This window comes from Scomber japonicus, chromosome 11 (genome assembly GCF_027409825.1).
Source record: "Scomber japonicus isolate fScoJap1 chromosome 11, fScoJap1.pri, whole genome shotgun sequence".
Lineage (NCBI taxonomy): Eukaryota > Metazoa > Chordata > Actinopteri > Scombriformes > Scombridae > Scomber > Scomber japonicus.
Window position 1 is genome coordinate 9,556,640 of NC_070588.1, and position 18,991 is coordinate 9,575,630.

An 18,991-nucleotide genomic window follows, 5' to 3' on the forward strand; every position below is an offset into this window, starting at 1 on the left:
CGTACCCGCTTGTTGTGGTGCAACCAATCTTCCCACTGATGCAAACAAGACAGAACCATTATATATCAAAGCCTCACCACAAACATGCTGCAAAACATGAGATTAAAGAGTAACTTAACCCCTTTCCCCCCTTTTTTTGCATTGATAAAGTACTTTATTCTATCAATAATTCTGCCGTTTTATGCTCTCATATTATTTAATAACCGACTCTGGTCTACAGTGTTTATTTAACTGAGACAATTGAGTATTTTCACAAAGAAAAATCAGTGAAAAATCATCACCATTGAATCCAAAGGCAGCATAATGTGTTCAAGTAGCTTCATACTTCACAGCAATTGGATCCTTTCACTGTAAAACCTGAAAGAGCTTGTTTGGTGCTTTCTGGCAAAGCTAAAGCTGTATTCACATGATCGGCATCAAAGTGCTTAATGTTGTGTAATTCTATTCAGTTTTTAATGTTTCTGGAGTGTCGACACTTGACGCGGGCAAACATTAAAAAAAAACCATGATGTTGAGACTTTAAACAGGTTTTTTTCTTCGTCACGACAGGAAATTGGGTTGAGAGAGAGAGAGAGAGAGAGAGAGAGACAGACAGAGAGAGAGAGAGAGAGAGAGAGAGAGAGAGAGAACCAATGATGTTGCGGTTTATGGTCAGCTTCTTCTTCACCTCCTTAAAAGCCTCTTCGTATTTTTTCCGCGCCTACTTTACTAGATCTTTACTGGATGTAAAAAAAAAAAGCTGAAAATGAAATTACAATTTGAGAACATTTCTCAATCCTAAAAAAAACAAGATACAGTTGATTTTAAATTAGATTAAAATTTAACTTGTGCATCAGATTCAGTTCATAGCACCAAAACACAACAAATGTTATCTCAAGGCACTTCTAACAGGTCTAGACTGTGCTCTTTAATTGTATTTAAAGGGACCCAGCATTGCCTGGATCAAGAGTAAGCTTTATAAAGAAGTGCTTTAATTAAAGCTACTTTAAAGGACTGTGGCTGAGTGATCATATCTTATAAAGAAGTGCTAATTGAGGGAAAGACTTCCTTAAGCAGCCTAGTTGGGATCAAGTCTAAGAGACAGGTGGATGGTTTAGTTCAGGCCAAACTCTTCCTTAAAGGGCCGCGTGGCTGCAGGTTTTTGTTCCAGCTAATCGAGAGCACACGATTTTGATTCGATACTGAGATCAGCTGATCACATGAGTCAAATGAGTTAAACCTGCAGCCACAGTATGACCCTTTATTGAATAGTTTGGACATTCCTGGTTTAGATGAAGAAGTCATTGAGTATAGTTCAGTCAGGTGAATTTGGCTTTTAGTCCTCAGCATGAAAGGCGGCCGCCCACCAGTCAGCTCCACTGATCTATTCTGGTCCCAGAGGCACCGGTCAGGAAACACACCTGGCAGCGGCTGCCCTTTTATCACCTGCTGTGAGGTGATCGACGCCCCGCTGTGTGGCTCCAGAGAGTAGCTTCACAAATCTAAAACGCTTGACATTTGCACGAGTACTGGGACTATGGACAGTTACGCCTCTTTATCCTCTTTATTTGAACAGATTAAACAAACAATCAGTCATTCCAGTTCATCAAATAGAACATGTAGACATAAATAAGGGGACATTAGTATCTGCCTAAGTGACAGAAAAGTAAACAATTATGAGTAGATTTTGACTTTTGACAGATTTTTCCTTATTTTTTAATAAGATTTAAAGACTCAAAATAATGAATAAATAATATATATCAAGAATAATCTAAATGATGGGGTTGTCTTCAGTGTTTTGGGTTAGTGGATGTAAAATTTACCGATTAATTTACATATATTATTATTATTGTTATCTTTATAATGAAAACAGGAGATGGCACTTACATTAAACACAGCATGGAATCTGCTGTGTGGCTACTTCCTGACTTTAGCTCATATGTACATATAAATATATATTACCCTCTCTATTTTCAAGAGTTTGAGGTGAAGGAAGAAGCTGCACATTTTTCTCTTTCTCACTCTCCTACACTGTTTTTTCTTACCTGTCAGGTGTGTCATGGATTTTGAGGAGTCATCCCCAAATATGAGTCTGACATAACATAGCTGGATCAGCGGGGGGTTGAGGTGCGGTGGATCGAGGGAGGGGGGGTGGCCCGGAGAACACCTGGCCTCCCTGTTAGTGGGAATGTTGAGGTGATGCGGGTGGAAATTTGCAGCGTGCTCAGAACTCGACCTCGGTAACATTTAAAAGTGCCGACGTCAGCAGGAAAGGAAAAGGAGAAAAAAAAAAAAAAAAGAGGGGAATGTGCTGCTTTAATCAAACCTGCATCTCTGTTACTCTGCTTTGTTTTTTCTGTGCGTACATCGGAGCGTGTGTGTGTTTCCACTGTCTATATTTGTGTGTGTGTGTTGGCACATTACTGTAGAATAGAGGGCCTCTTGTTTTATGAATGATTTAACACCGTTCCACTCCCACCCTGCTCACATTTCCAATCTGTATGTTCAACTTTAGCCTTTTTTTTTTTTTTTTTTTTTTACCCCTGCTCTGTGCCAGCCGAGGTAGATAACAGTAACCTTCATGACCTAGCCCATATGGTCAACAAATTGATAACATTTAATTGGTTAATTTGTTTAATGACTTAGTGGAGGAGAAGGGTGTTCACCAGCATCCCTTGTGCAGGACGTAATCCCCTAACATACTGTTCATATTCTACACCCTCGCATTAAGAGTTCCCTCATAAAAAGCGTCTATACCAAATTTTGAGCCACAGATCTGTTCAGAAAGCTTCAATAACTGATCTGACTGATCAATAAATAGGTGATTAAACCTTGATTAATGTTTCAAAGAGCAGAGAGAGTGTATTTTTTAGGTTTTACACCACTCGTTTTTGGAAGAATAACACCTACAAGAGCCATCAGTTTTCACTGCTACATCATAAAAAGAAATCCTCATAACTACTATCTTATTAAAACTATTAACTATTTATTTAACAAAAAGACATGTCAATAGATGGGTCAACCTCAATTGTGTTTTTTGGGCCACTCTAGGTAAAATCATCAAATTTCAGAGTAAACTACATTTGGGGTGTTTTCTTTTAAAACTGTCAAATGTCAAAAAGGGTCAGTATGGAAGAGTTAAATGAATTAAACTAGTAGTATAACATTCATGATAGTCCTCTCAGGAGTCCGGCAGCCAGATTTCTTACCTTTTTTTGGATGTTGCAATCTGGTTCAGAGTTGTGAATTGAATCAATTATTGAACAAGCCGTTTTGTTTTTACAGTGTTTGTTTGAGTAGTTGGATCATTTCCAGGGACTGTTGTCACACAGCGAGCGCAGCCTTTTACGTACTGTGAATGAATAATCTTCTGATATCATGTGAGGTGAAGCTACAGCTGGTGATTTGTGATTATTTGGTTGTAAGCTTGATTTATTTAGCACCTATTCTCACACTGTTTAATTTAGATTTATTTTATTATGATTTCCTTTAGCTCCACTGTACTGTTCCTGCAAGAGTCCTCAAACATAAAAAAACACCACTTTTATAGATTGGTTCTCTTTACAGCAGTGAAACTATCTTATTAACTACACATTTCTACTGTCTCATACAATAACTTAAGATATTTTTAAAGCTATTCATAGCCATTACCAGGTAGTTTATTTCACCTTTAACAAGCCTGATAAGATACTTCTCTTTTACCAAGCTCTAATTTTGGCTTTGAAAAGATATAATTTGTGTCTTTTTAGATGTTCTCATATTGAGCGAATGTCTGTCTAAAGGGAGTCAGTCATAAATAGCTCTTTTTTTTCTTCCTATGCTGTATGCTGTAACATAAACTCAAAGGGCTTTTGTCAATGATGTCATTCACAGTCAACCGCCCTAAAGTACTATGTGATTCAGTCACTGGGGTGTCATATGCACGCCTCGAGACTATCCCAGCTGCCTTACTCAGTGCAATTTTTGGGACCTCCCTATTTCAACCAATAACTGCATTGACCCAAATGGAGCATGAGCAATGTCTGACCTGACCTGCCAATTGACTGCTTCAGTACTTACACAGGCAAATAAGCAGCTATCTGTTGAATCAGACATGCTGTACTAGTGACTGATACGGGGCTACACGATAAACGATTATCTAAATGAATACCTAAAAGATAAGTGACTGATATTAGGAGGGGGGGGGGGGACTGTTCAGTGTGTTCCCTTTCACAAAAAAACTTTTAATATGATCTGTTCAAGCCCCTTTTTCCGAGATTCAAGCACCATCATTTTGGTCTTCTTGGCATTCAGGATAAGACGTTTTTTGCTACAGACCCAGTGATTAATTTTAAGTAGGTCCATTTGAAGGGTCCTCCTCTCTTTGTGCTCCTAAATGTCGAGCTGTATAGTGTCTCTGGGTGCAGAAAGGATCGGCTGGAGGTGTCATTTGACGAGATATGTTTCGATACTACTTGTTATTGTTGTTATCGGTTGATACCTTAAAAGGTACAGATACCCAGGCCTACTGTAGTCTGTGTTTTTAGTTAAGATTTCATCAGATTTAGTACAGTTATTAGAAGCCACCATTCAAAAGATATATCCGTACTGTTTGAGTTTGGAGTAGTCACTGCAAAAGCTCTGTCACCTCTGGTTTTTTGCAACTGGTCAGTTATATCCACAAGAGCCGGAACAGCAGAATGTCAACTAATGATAGTGTATAAATCATTATTCTTCATGTAATGCCAGATTTATTTACTCACTATTGTTTCTGATAGTGTACTGCAGGGAGAATACTTATAGGGTTGCTGTCCACTGTCAAAAGTTTCTTATTTTCTTCAGGAATGGGACAAAGTCTGGCATGTTTCCATCTCTTTGGGACATGTCTCTGTTCAAGCCACCAATTAAACAGGAAAGTTAATGGAGCGACAATTTGCCGAGCAGCCAATCGAAGTAGTTTGCTGTTTCAGTGGTGACAAAGTGCTTCGCTTAAAACTGACAATATGAACTAATTACGATCAAACCCAATGGTGCCATGGATCAACGATTTCTGTAGCACCACAACACAAAATAAACAGTAAAATTGATATTCTATCTGTTTTGTGTGTTTTTGTATGAATGGATTCACACAGCACAGAGATAAAAACAGGAAACCTAAATATGTGTTACGTTCTCAGCACTACTGCACTCCAGCCGCCTGTGTGACCTCTGTACTATATGTAAATTCAGCACACACAGAGTGATGCCAGCCTCAGGTTTACATGCCCGGAGGAAAAATCTAGGCGTGTGTGTGTTTTTGTTTCAGCAGTTATGATCTCTCTGTTGACGCAACCAGAACCATGTGTTTACATACTTTCAGAAGTTTCCAGAGTTGTTTTAGCTGTTTTTTTTTCTTTATCAGATTATATGTCAGAATGTCAGATTGATGCGAGAGACAGTCAAGGAGTCTATCAATGGAAATATTTCATTATCTTTGTTTTGTCTTGCATGTTTTCATTAAAAGCAAAGCTGTGTGGTTGTTTATGTGTGCTTAACAGAGTGTATTGTGTCCCTTGGAAGGTTATTAGGAAACCTTTTTAAGAGATATTTTTGCATTAACATTATTTAGCTTATGGTCGGTGGTCCATCTTTCTGTTTGAAGTCTTTCTGGTACATATTGGGTTCTTGTTGAAAGCAAAATATGGAGTCACAAGGTTTCCACCCGACAGTGTTATCCAATCAGAAGAAAGTAAAAGTTGTTATAGGGGGGCGTGAGCTTCAGTGCTCAGGGGCCCAGGGGGTACGAATCCAGCCTTGTGTGCACATTGTTGGAACACGCCCGCTACTCCGGACCAAACCGAATGTTAACTTTGGGCTAATGTTAGCTACTTCAACTAAACTGTGCTAACAGGACAGGTATCACAATCGGGTAACATTAAACTCACTGATATATTGCTTCTAGAAGTCTTCAAATCCTATTAATGGAGTGCTGGTTTCCTAAATGACTTCTTAGCATGCTTATTAGAGGGCCTGGATTAAATTATGTCTTTGTATTTCTAGAGAAAAGTTGCAGCTTCTTTTTAAATTCTGAGTCAGTTGGACCATCTAGCAGCCCTCTTTGCACTTTAAGGTACATTGCTTTCAACTCGAACTATGTTATTTGCTGTTTGATTGAGAGGCACAAAAAGCCAAATTTCTGTCAGAAAAATATGAAAATGAGATAAATTATAAAATGACACCGGGGCGTTCGGTAGGCATGTCTGTGGAGGTCTGGCTGGTAGGAGTTATGTGCTTTTAGCCAGAAGGTAGAAGAAAAAGTTTTAAAGAGGGGAGGTGGAGGAGGAGGAGTGAAGTCATCTCTCATGTCCACCTGTTACCACTTTCTGCACAGGAGTAAATCACGTAAATAGTTGGAAAAATCCAGATACCGTTCTCCCGCCATGTGTGTTCTGTCTGCTCTTTGGTTTACAGGAAGTTAATGTTAGTGAGGTCAAGAGGGACAGGAGAAGGGTGATGTGGAACATCTCTGGGAAAATGGAGGAGAAGAAGAGACACTTCTTCGAAGGGTGAAGGATGAGAAAGGGTTGCAAGAGCAGTGCAGATAATAAGCAAGTGTAGGCTTGTAAAAAAGTGTGCGGTGAGGACGTTAAAATAAAGATCAGGTGAGAAATGCATCTAGAGAAAATTTGTGCAATTGTGGCATTATCCAGAATGAGCTGAAAATAGCTGCTCTCAGTCTTTATGTGTGTCTTTGATTCAGTAGAAATCTCAGTGGCAGGTGTTAAGTTTTCTTAATGTGTGTGTGTGTGTGTGTGTGAGTGTGTGTGTAGCTAAGCGGCTGCTCCCTGGCACTGATGACTGTAATTTGCATAATGGACTCACAGGCCATACTGACAGTTAAAGACAGGAGGAGGAGGAGAAGGAGGAAGGCAGGAGAAGGAGAGAGAGAGAAAAAAAGTGAGTTTCAAGGAAAGCTGTAATAAAGGGAAGTCTAGCGGTGCCTCTTTCAATCCGCTGTTTGTCCATTTTCACAGCCGAGCTGCTTCTTGTAACTAATAATGTAATTAACTATATTACTATCTGGACCAGAGCCTGACTGAAGTGTGCTATAAAGAAGAAAAAAATAGCCTCTTCTACCACTATAGTTTGTGTAATATATCAATGTTGGTGTTTCATATGTATCCTGTATATCAATTTATTGAAATAAATTGTGATGAGAAGAACAGGGAGCAACTAGAAATATCTAATTTACATTTCTTTTAAGTATAACATTTCTTTCCTAAAGGAGAACACAGGACGTTTAATTTACAAAGCAAATCTGTGAGCTGTAGCAGAATAAACAGTACAATTTAATTTCATTTGGACTAAATCTGCTTTCAGAAAAACTCAACTTATTAAGAGCATCAAACGTCAAGAATGCTAAACTGATGACTGAATAAATATAGAATAATAAAAAAAAAGGGATCAAAGTGACAAATAGTCCATTACTCCAAGTGTAGTTTATGACTCATATTATACTAAAAAATCAAATGGCTGAGAAACTGGGTTGGACTGTCTAGTTTTCCTAATCAGTTCAGTCAGGCGGGCTGACTCAGGCTTTTCATTCATGCACTTGGAGAGGCTTATTCCACGAGGGTTCAGAGAAGTTCAAGCTGAGGGCTGCAAATGTTTGCAAATCTCTGTAACTGAACTGTGATGAATTTGAGAGCTGACGGCAGCTTTTACCTCTCAATTATCAGCTGACGTGTTTTTTTTTTTTTTTTTTTTTTTTTTTTTTTACAGCTGCACTTCTCCAAATGTAACCGTATTTTTTTTTATAAGTAGCTTAATTGAAAGTAGAAAATCTTTATTTATTTCTCTTCTCTTCTCTTCTCATCTCTTCTCTTCTCTTCTCTTCTCTTCTCTTCTCTTCTCTTCTCTTCTCTTCTCTTCTCTTCTCTTCTCTTCTCTTCTCTTATCTTCTCTTCTCTTCTTACGAGCAGCACTGTATGATTTTACCATCAGCCAGGGCCACATATGGCTGTCGCTAAATGTCAAAGGTCAATTGCTGCCCACATTCCTAAAGCTGCAACTTCCCTAGCACCCCCCACCCCCCACCCACACACACACGCACATACACACACACATACTCTGCTGCTGTTGTTGTTGCCCTACATAAAATAAGTCGAATTAAAGGGATCATGGGGGGAATTAAAGGGATGTAGCTAGGGGAGGTTGGGTGGTAGTCGGAAGAGGGGGGAGGGGGAGTAGTGACACCACAGGGATGGTGTAACATGGTAGAAGGTGAATGATGGAGGGAGGGTATTAAAAAAGACAGACATACAAAAGAAGACAGATAGGATGAGGATGGGTAATTGAATTCTACATCACACACACTTTGTCATCACTGCAACAAGCCGGTCGCACTGCATAAAGAAGAAGTTCATTAGCAGTATGTTAGAGATATATAGTATTGGGAAGGTGTTGACTATGATGAATAAAATCACTGCATAATAACCTATAAATAATAAATATATTACAACTGTGTGATAATAAACCATCTATTTACAAGACATATGAACAGCCTGAGTTGGCTTGAGAGTCAGATTCAGATTACTTTACACAGAAGCTGCTGATTGACTATTTTTCTGGTCAGGGTGGAAAACCTCTAAAGCAGCTTTTTACATGAAGTAGTCTCATCTCAATTTAATTTGGCATCAAGTTATCCATCAGGCCGGATTGGACCCCATGGGGTATGTTTGACCCCCCCCCCCCCCCCTTGGTTAAAACCCTCTTTCACATCGTGGAGTCGAGTAGAAATCAACTTTGCATCTGTTTCCTGTGGAAATCAAAACAAGTGGTGTTGTTGCTCCCATGCGTCAGAGGACATTACAGTAGTAGCTGAAACTCTCTCAGTTCCCCCGTTTGAGTCTTTGAGTCTTTGAGTCTTTAAAGCTTCAGTGAGTGGTATCGCTTCTCCAGTCTGAGTCCACATGTGTGAATGTAGATTTAGAGCTTCCAGGTACCAACATAAAGTAGCTTCTCGGCTCATCTTAAGGCTGTAAGTGGGACGCTGAGCATTATTTAATATTGGTGTAATATACAGTATTACATCTGTTTCCAGATGTGTCATGTTCAAGCGTATTTTCTTTTATCTTTGAAGACTGAAATAAAGCACTGGATCAGGTCAGGTTTGAGTCAGAGGCTGTGTTTCCAAATACGTTTGTTCTTATTTTAATGTCATGAAGAGAACTATGAAGGCTTTGTAGTTGTTGTTTTTCTTTTTACAATCATTAATTATGAAAACTCAGAGCAATCACAGGCTGTCTGAAAACACACACTCACACGTACACACACACACAAACGTCACAGACACACATCTGTAATTGACCACCTGTTTTTCCTGTGGCCTAGTTTTTAAAGCTTTATGAAACACTGTGGAGCGCTGATGTGATAATTCCTCCAGGATTTCCTAACTGCGATCCTCTTATTTCAGTTGTTCCAAAAGCACCACAAAGGGACAGACACACATACACACACAAAAAAAAAGCATGCGTAGCATATCTTTTGAAGAAATTTAGGGGTATAAATAGAAATGTGTTTGGAGGGGCAAATGAAGTTCAGTGTTTGTCCCGTAGTCGAACCGAGGGGAAGCAGCTTGTTGTGTAAATTTTTCCTTTTGAAGAGTTTTAGTATAAATAAGAAGTACGGGGATAATCATAGTTTAGTAGGTGATGTGTAGATACGTGTGTGTGTGTGTGTGTGTGTGTGTGTGCTTGTGTGTCCTAATACAGTGGGACTACACACTACACAACAGCAGTTTTAATGTGTTGGAGTGGGTGTGTTTATATGAGGGGCGTGTGTTCCTGTGTACAGACAGGAAGGTTGTAGGGACCGTCTGTGTTTGCAATAAACCATCAGGAGGAGCCCACCAGTGAGAGAAGCTTTAGGGTCAAGCAACACACACACACACACATACACACACACACACACACACACACACACAAACACACACTCCTCCTTGCCTGTTTGTAAGCTCTGCCGAATGCAGGAAGTAATAATGGTAGCGTGCTTCCGGACTTCCGGAGGCTTCTCTCTCAGGGGAGCGTGGCTGTCCTGTCCAGCTCAGCAGAGCAAAACTGAAACGACCACGGGGAAGCAGGCGATTATGAAACACTGAGAGTAGAGCTGAGTACAATAGAAACTGGCACAAGTAGAGTAGAGTAAAATACAGGAGTGATTTAATACAGTGAAGCCAAAATATTAATAGCAAAGAATAAATGAGAAAACTAGTAAATTTGGGATGTAGAAAAGCAGAGGAAAAAGAATAAACATCTAAAATAATGGTGTATATATAACTTATGAGCAAGATAAAGTAGTAGATTGGGAAAAAAAGGCCGGACGTAACAAAACAAAAAACATAAATTTGGGATGTAGAGGAGCAGAGGGGGAAAGAAAATAGAGCTGAACAGAATAAACATCTAAAATAATTGGTGTAAAAATGCAGAGTCAAGATAAAGAAGTAGAAAAAAGTTGGTTTGCTTTTTTCTTTGCAGGCTTGGTGACAGTCCTGAGCTTTTTTTTTTATTATTTTAAATATCTTAGTTTAGTTTAATTTAGTGAAGTTAACATTGACACAAAACATGACAGATAATGACAGTGCAGGGAGAGGTAGAAAAGCCAAATGGGCTTATTTAAAGTGTCCACCTAAAAAAAAAAAAGGAAAATTAATTCTAAAAATTAATGAGAAAACTGTAAAATTTGAGATGTAGAATCAATTCACAAGAAAGCTGAACAGAGTAAACATCTCAAATATTTGGTGTTAAAATGTATTAGAAATATGCTTGAGCCAAGATACAGTGGAAAAAAGTTAGTTCATCTTTTTTTTTTTTTTTGCAGGTTTGGCGACAGTCCTGAGCTATTTAAAAAAAAAAAAAAATACCTCAGCATGTTTTTGTTTAAAACATTCGCCATATCGACCGGAAACCTTGATAACAATATTGTGACAACATTTCAGAGCTTTCATAAGATGCTTATACCTGCTTTAAAAATTCAGATAATTACAAGTCACGGAGGCACAGAGGTGTTACTGGAATCTAAAATATGATTTAATGGGTGCACACACGTCACTGTGTTGTGGTCTTTTTAAAAAATTGTCTTGAGCAGGATGGCAGAAACATGTTTGGACAGGAAGAAAGGAGGGAGGAAAGTGAGTGGAGCGGAGCCAGCGTGTGGAGAGAGAGAGAGAGAGAGAGAGAGGGGGAGAGAGAGAGAGGGAGAGAGAGAGAGAGAGAGAGTCTGCGTGTCAGACCTCATCATCTATGTATCCCACAGCTCATCCTCAGTGTGAGCCGGCGATAAGAGAGCGTTCCTCCCCTTCGCCTCCTTCTGCGTGGCTTCATCTGTGTGTTCCTCTCCATACGCTCTGTTTCCCAAACTGACAGTCCTGTGGCTGGCATCCTCGCGTGTGTGTGTGTGTAAGGGTGTGTGTGTGTGTGTGTGTGTGTGTGTGAGAGCGGTTGTTCTGTTGGCAGTCGGGCTACATCGATCCCTGCAAGACGACCTACAGTATGACGAGCTTCATGCCTGGTTGGATATTACCTGCCAGATGTCAACCACTGGATCCACCACTGTAGCTTTACTTTATTAGACCACCCTCCCCTCCTCCTCCTCCTCCTCCTCCTCCTCCTCCTCCTCCTCCCTTCTTTTCTGGCTGGTACAAGTCCACGTCACTGACCAGGGTTTCCCCTCTAAATACTTAGCGGAGGTGTTGAGCTCTTCCTGAGCAGAATCAGACAAACACTGATTCATTTTTTGATTAGTTGTTTGATTAGTGTTAGATGACAGCAGGAACAGGAAACTAACTCTTTAAATATTCTTTCTGTTCTCTTTTCTTGTTCTTTTCTTTATTTTTTTGCTTTCTCCCCTGTAGGTTAACGCCATGTTTCATAACAATGTGAAATCTCTTCTGATGTTTGTGGGCGCAGGCTTTAATTTGAGGCGTGAGGTGGCCAGAGATGATTCAGGAGATGGCTCCTCCGCTATAAGAAACTGCAGGAAGCGCTGGAGGGTTTCCGTTAGACTAAAAAAAAAAAAAAAAAAAAAAAGTGTTATCTCCGAGCCCCTATGACATCATTAGGATTATTATCTCAGGCTTTTGTAGAGCTTCCTCCAAAGCAGAAAAGTCATTAAAAGATTGTTTTCACAGGGAAGTACTGCCCGATACTTTGATGTGTAAAGAACAAGCGGTTTTAAATAAGAGGGGCTGATGTTGCGCTCAGTGTATCCCACCAATACGATGTATGAAGGAAGAACTCATACGGTGTCGGAGGCAGGACCCCGTTCATTCCTATGAAAGCTGCTCAGTGGTGCATGCAATTATCTTTTGGGTTCTTCCTCTTCCGCTTTGCTTCCACATCACTGGGCCCACAGAGCTAGCTCACTAGTGGCTTCAGCTGGCTGAACCGGCTGCTTCTTCTTTAGCCCTCTTCTAGACTTTCAAAGTAAGATTGGACAGAACAGATTAAATTCTGAGAGTAAAACAAGTCATTCTGTGGGCTTGTGACGCTCCAAAAAAAATGTAAGTCTACAGGAAAAAGTCTTTTTGGGCCCAATAGCATCATGCTGTAATAATTCGGCCACTATGTCAGATTGGTTTAAAAGCAGGGTGCTCTTGCTTGGGGGCCTTGTCCCGACAATATGATGATTCATCAGTTAGTTATAGCAGTGCGATTGTCCGTTTAGTTTCTGAAAGTGTTAGTGTCAGGCTGTGCACATTTAATATGTATTCAAATTCAGTCAACATTAGTTTGTTTATGGAAATAGTTTTAAGAAGCTGATGAAATGCTTTTTTCTGGACTCTGCACTGAAAGAAGGAGCAAAAAGTAGAACAAACTCAGAAATGCCTGAGGTTCTTTTCCTCCAAAACTGTTTTCCTTTGCAATAGTTTACCACTTTGAATATTTTAGCACTTAAGCTTCTCTTTATACACATTTTTATGCACCTCTTCACTGCTACTCGCTCATACGGTAAACGGGTAATCAGTCAGGCTTATCAGGATGTCATATAAATAAAACATAAGACAGGTGTGACCGCTGAGTCTGTGGAGCGTTTCACAGACTTGTGCTGTAAGATCTGACATGTTATTTCCTGTATGATCGGTGTCTGAAATGAACTTTTTTTTTTTTTTTAAACTCACCTTCTGAGAATGAGTCAAAGACCTTACAACCCTGTTTTGACGATGCTCTGTGTCTTACGCTGTATAGGGGCAGACATAAGTTTTTAATTTCCTCTTCAGTCACCATGTGAGATACTTTATGACCCGACTATTTTAGGTAGAAACATTTTACCCGCCAGTGTGTCAAGATTAAACGATGACAAGTTATCACGATGAGACATCAGCAAACATGTCACACAGCCAAACATCGAAGATTTAAAAATAGAAGTGTGTTAGAGATCTTTACAAAATGTACCCACCCTACATATTTTAAGTGTTTTTAAGATGTGTACAAAGGCGTGACACTAATAGGACTTATATACACATTGAAAACCACCTGTTAAAGAGAAATGAAAATGTGCGTGTGAATCTTTGAAATGTGTGGAGGTGATAGTGCAAACTGTTGCCACTGTTTTCACATATAGATCTGTGTGTGTGTGTGTGTGTGTCTGTGTGTGTGTGTGTCTGAGCAAAAAACAGTGTGCACACCATCTGCCAGTGGTCATGAAGGGTGTGGGGTGGAGGGGGTTTGTGCTGATGTGTAGTGACAAGCAACTCAGACATGCAGAGAGCCTTCCATATATACTATATACACACACAAATACACTCACACAGAGCCATCGCTACAGATACAGCAGCTCCTGATGACGGGGCCATGACCCATGCGGGGTTATTATGTCTCCTGTCATGATGGATCACCTAAGAATAAAACAAGGAGGGGAGGCACACAGGAAAGGCACAAAAAAACAATAAAACCCCAATGCACATGTTAACCCAACAAAAAACGACACAACTTTGAAATTGTCAATGCAGTTTTATTAAATTAGAATGACTATAATCTAATATAAGCTTGACAATAGTGTTCTGCTTATAAAACTGTTAGTCTCTAGTTAAAATGAATCGTTATAAAGGGTTCATTTTTCATTCCTCAGTGTAAATTTGGGGTCAAGCCCATATTGGACCAGTTCACGATCACAAGGGAAGCAGTCAGACGTGGCCTCAGTAGAAACAAGCAGCCTCAGATTGGATTATTGTTACTTATGGCAGTGATGAGCAGCCTCAGCCTCAACTGTATGAGTAGTTTGTCCAGCCTGGCATGGGTATGGTGACGTGATGAAATGAAAGTGTAGATCATATTTCTTCTTAAAAAAAAGGACAAAAAAGGAACATTTCTTATAATTAGAAGGGGACTGGCTTTTACTTACATCATATTTAAGATCATATTTTGAGATAATTTAACATGTTGAATATCTTGTGTGTATTTTCCACGTACCCCTGCTCAGGGAATCCACTGCTTGCCTACTCATTGACATTCTTTTCTCATGAAGCAGTCGGTCGTCGTTGCTTGCACAGGCTTGCCTTGTTGTGGTGCAGCAGGGGGGGGGGGGAAAGTACATCATATCAAACTGTATGTTGGCATATTGTGCTCTTTTGTAGCATGGATTGAGCCTTTTATGATAATGTGTGTTTTTGTCACCTAAAGCACACTTAAAGTGCCGTATAGTATGTATACACTACAGGCAATTTCACACATCAGCTCACATTTCAAAGACACTCCACTTCTTTTTGGTCTGTTTTGCTCCTTTTTTTGCCGTTTCTCTCACTCATTGTACTTTTTTCTTCTCTGCTGTTTCTTTCTTTTGTATGCAGACCCTGGCAGGAGCGTGATGAGCGCGCGCTTCCGCTTGCCTGCTGGCAGATCCTACAATGTCCGGGCGACGGAGCTGGAGCGAGACAGGCAGCACACACAGGTTGTGTGCAACGTACTGCTGCTGGACAACACCGTCCAGGCGTTCAAAGTCAGCGTAAGTACAGCTCACTATATCTTACTGTATTTGAAATCTAATAGAAAAAGACAAAGGCAGTTGCTTCTCGGTGCCAGTCGGGACTTGAACTTGATTGAAACCGATGAAAAAAGTGCAATAGTGTTAAATTAAAAGCATTTTTTAAATAGTTATATCAAAAGTCAAGTCAAATGTATCTATTCACCCTAACCCTAACCCTTTAGTTTAGTTTATTTATTCTAACATATTAGAATAACAAAATAAAATATATAGGCAGCGAAATGACGGCAACATTTTTTAAATAACAAAATAATAACCATTCAATGTTTGAAAGAGTGTAGGATGAAGTAAGGAACTTTTCTATACTCTTCTCTCTCCTCTTCCTTTTTTTATAAAGCTCATTTAAAAACAGCAGTTGACCAAAGTGCTGAACAATCAAAAAACAAACCCAAAATTAAAAAAAAAAAGAGATTAGTATAGCAGACAAAAGAAAATGACAACGACAACTCCCATACAGAGTTAAAAACCAAAGAATAAAAACGTGTTTAAATTCATATATAAGTTAATCAACTTCATGTTAGTCTTTTATTTCTATGTTTTTGATTGTTAGGTAACTCATTGATTTACTTAAACCAATCAAATGCATCAAAATCACAAGAATTCACTGCCTCAACATGAAGCCATAAAGCAGAGAAACTAATCAGTGAGCCCTCAATAAAAATCACAAGTTACTCCACATAAACTACACACACACAGACACACACACACAAAAAAACTAGAACAGAGAAGACTGATTCTGCAAATCTTCCTCCCACTCATCACCCTCCCTCCTCTTCTTCTTCCATAACTATGAATTTCCCCTCAAGCCCACCTCAAATTAAGGTGAGAGTCAGTGGGGAGGAAAACGCCTCTGTGTGTCTGTACATGCATGCAGATGTTTTTAAGAAGCAGCCCACTCTGAATTTTTCCTGTCATGTCATCACGATCCTTAAAAGTTCAATCTTCTCTCCTGACACAGTTACCTGGGGAGACAAGCTCAAGAGCACTTCAGTAGAGTTCAATGCCAGCTAACACAGAGCCCATATTTAAACCCATAGTGTGTCTTTTGCTGCTTGGTCTCCTCACTGAATATGCTCTCATACGAGCTTCTGAGCCTTGATTTCTGTGGTTGATCAGACACAGTCAGTCTTTATCTGGTTTTACAAGCTTTCAGTCACACCTTAAGGGGATAGACAGACCGTGTGTGTGTGTGTGTGTGTGTGTGTGTGTTTGCGTGTGTCTGGTTCATGTTAAGTGTGTGTGCGACATGCTCTGCACAAAAACCAGACATCAGGCTGGCTGGTGACTGATGTTACAGCTGTCTGTCACTTTATGTGATACCACATTTCCTTTTTATAATTTTTTTCCTCTCACTCACACTCCCTCTATCTCTCTCTCTCTCTCTCTCTCTCTCTCTCTCTCTCTCTCTCTCTCCCTCTCTGTCTGTCTGTCTTTGTGTCTTTCTGTCACCATGTGTTTGACAGCATATTACTGTCAGCATCAGGAGGGAAATTCCCTTTAGTGACTCACAAAGTACAATTCCTCTAATAACATCCCTTCTGACAGATCACATCCTGTCGGCGCTGAAATCTGTGTGTGAATGCAGGGGGTGCATGCATGTGAGCGTGTGTGTGAGTGCAGGGAGTGCATGCATGTGAACAGGGATACATGTGTGTGTGTGTGTGTGTGCATGTCTATTATGCACATTGTGACAGTCACATTGAGGGCTGACATGATTTTTAAAGCAAGAAGATAAAGTGAAAGAAAAATATATGCTGTTTTGTCACAAGCTAGTTTGTATGAGGTGATTTATGTGGGTAGAGAGCACTTTAAAAAAAAAAAGATATTTAATTAGTGTCCGTCACATGTGCACTACTTTACTTTAACTATCCCACAGTGCAATATTCTTCATTTTTAGATATAAAAATCACTGTTGTGTGATTCAGCAGCTGTCAGTGATGACACAAAATGATGATGAGTGTCCAGAAATCTCTATTATGCAGCTTTTTATTGAGTAATCTTCGTCTATTAAATAGGGAGTGGTGAATCAGGTGATGTTTATGTAAAGCAGAAACCACATGAATCTTTTTTTTTTCCTACTTCCTGTTGCTCCCCCACAAATATTTTAGATACATATTTCTTCTTTTATAGTACATTAATGTGAAGCCTTTCTTCATATTGTCATGCTGTACTGAGAGAAGAACATTATTAGAGAATTAAAGAGCCTGTTTTGACATTTGTTTATAAATCCTGAATACAATAAAAGATAAGTGAAACCTGATACAGCACAGTGGGAGGAGATTTCGGGCACCCCTGTTACTGGTAGTAAAAATTATTTTTTTCCCATAGAGAACATTACATGACTCATAGCTTAAGTTTATACTTGGCATGAAACTGATGGTTAAATCATCAGAACAAATGACGAACAACTTCACGAGAAATCATCTGGTTCTTTGGTAAAAAGTCAAAAGTAGAAGACTGTTTACATAAAAACTAAAGAGCAGAGGTTAAGTGCTACAGCTACTGAGCTTAAAATTCATTCATGTGTGCCTCTAAAGATTACGGTATTGAAAAGCCTGAAGTGTGAATCAGTTCAGTTTCAATTTCTAGGTCAATTTTGGGTGAAATCAGTGATATTTCATAGATATCGTCTTCGGTTTTGAATCTCGTGATATGTGATAAGAGTTGTTCTTTTACTGCTTTTAAAGGCTGCATTACCGTAAAAATGTAATTTTCTGAGCTTAACAGACTGTTTTGTGATCTGCCTTTATCCACTTAAGTCATTATATCCACAGTACTGATGATTATTTATCAAAAATCTAATTGCGTAATTATTTTGTGAAAGCACTGATAGTCATCCCTGCAATATTGTCGCAATATTAATATCGAGGTATTCGGTCAAAAATATTGTGATACTTGATTCTGCCGCTTTTTGATCACAACTTCAAGATCGAAGCTTTTTGAATTAGTGTAGCTCTGACTGGCTTCGTCTCCATGCAGCAGCTGAGGCTCATGGGTATTGTAGTAGTGTTAGCCGTCCAACGCGCCAAAAATCGAAATGTGACTTCTCAGAAATGAAGTTAAAATAATTGAAAGTGGTAGTCATAATAATGAACTTTTATGATTGTTATATTATCTAGGAGAGAGCGTTGTGTTTCTGTGTCAATCATGATAATATTGAGGATATTAAAATACCGAATGGAGAAAAAAACACATCCTAAAATGAAGTTGTCTAACACCATTTAGCTTTACTGTTTTCTTAATCATTTAAATGTCATTATTTTTACATCAGTGAGCACAGTCACAAAATAATCACTTTGGATCCCTATCATACAAACTCTGCTATAAAATCTCATCTACCAACTTTTCTTCTTTTTAAATTTCTCCCCACACATTTCTCTCCCTCTCTCAAAACTCCCTGCTTCCTGCTGCACCCCCCACCACCACCACCCACCCCTCGACTTACTGAATGAATGACTCGGTCTCTGTCAGTGTCATTGATCAGACCCCTGCAGCAGCAACTTCCTGGAAAGACAAGCCATCCTGAGAGCAACAATACTTCTATTGATCCTCTCGCTGGCCGACTGGCCTTCACTCTAGCGGAGAGCGAAAATCCAGAAGCACTCGCTTATTGTCATGGGAACCAGAGTGCCAGTGTTGAAGGGGTGGTGGAGGGGGTGCACACGAGGGCTTGTTGTGATGATTTTGTAGATAGGATGTGCAAGAGGAATCAGTTGTAGCTTGAAATTGTAAAAGAAACGTGTTAATCTCTCCATCAATACAAAAGTAGGAGCAGAAACAGGATGCTTTCAGAGTAAAGTGACAAATGCAGCACAAAGTTTCACATTCATACGCTTTATTTTGGCGGGCTGCTCAGGTAGATAAAATCCAAACTAACTTATTTTTTGCCACACACGTGTTTGAACTGCACAGGTTTTAGTAACCAAGGCTTAGTTAGCATCTACTGATATCCTGCTTGTGAGGCGTTTAATAACATCGGTAAATTGTAGCTCACAGAAATCAACCCCCACCCCTT

General features: G+C 39.5%; 1 protein-coding gene across 1 annotated transcript in view; it reads left to right on the plus strand.

Moving 5' to 3' along the window:
• Positions 1–18,991, plus strand: part of ptpn4a (protein tyrosine phosphatase non-receptor type 4a) — an 84,874-nt gene that overhangs the window by 21,434 nt on the left and 44,449 nt on the right. Inside the window, 1 exon segment of the mRNA XM_053328669.1 lies at positions 14,783–14,937. Within this exon segment, the coding sequence (XP_053184644.1) occupies positions 14,800–14,937 (138 nt within the window). The 5' untranslated portion in view covers positions 14,783–14,799.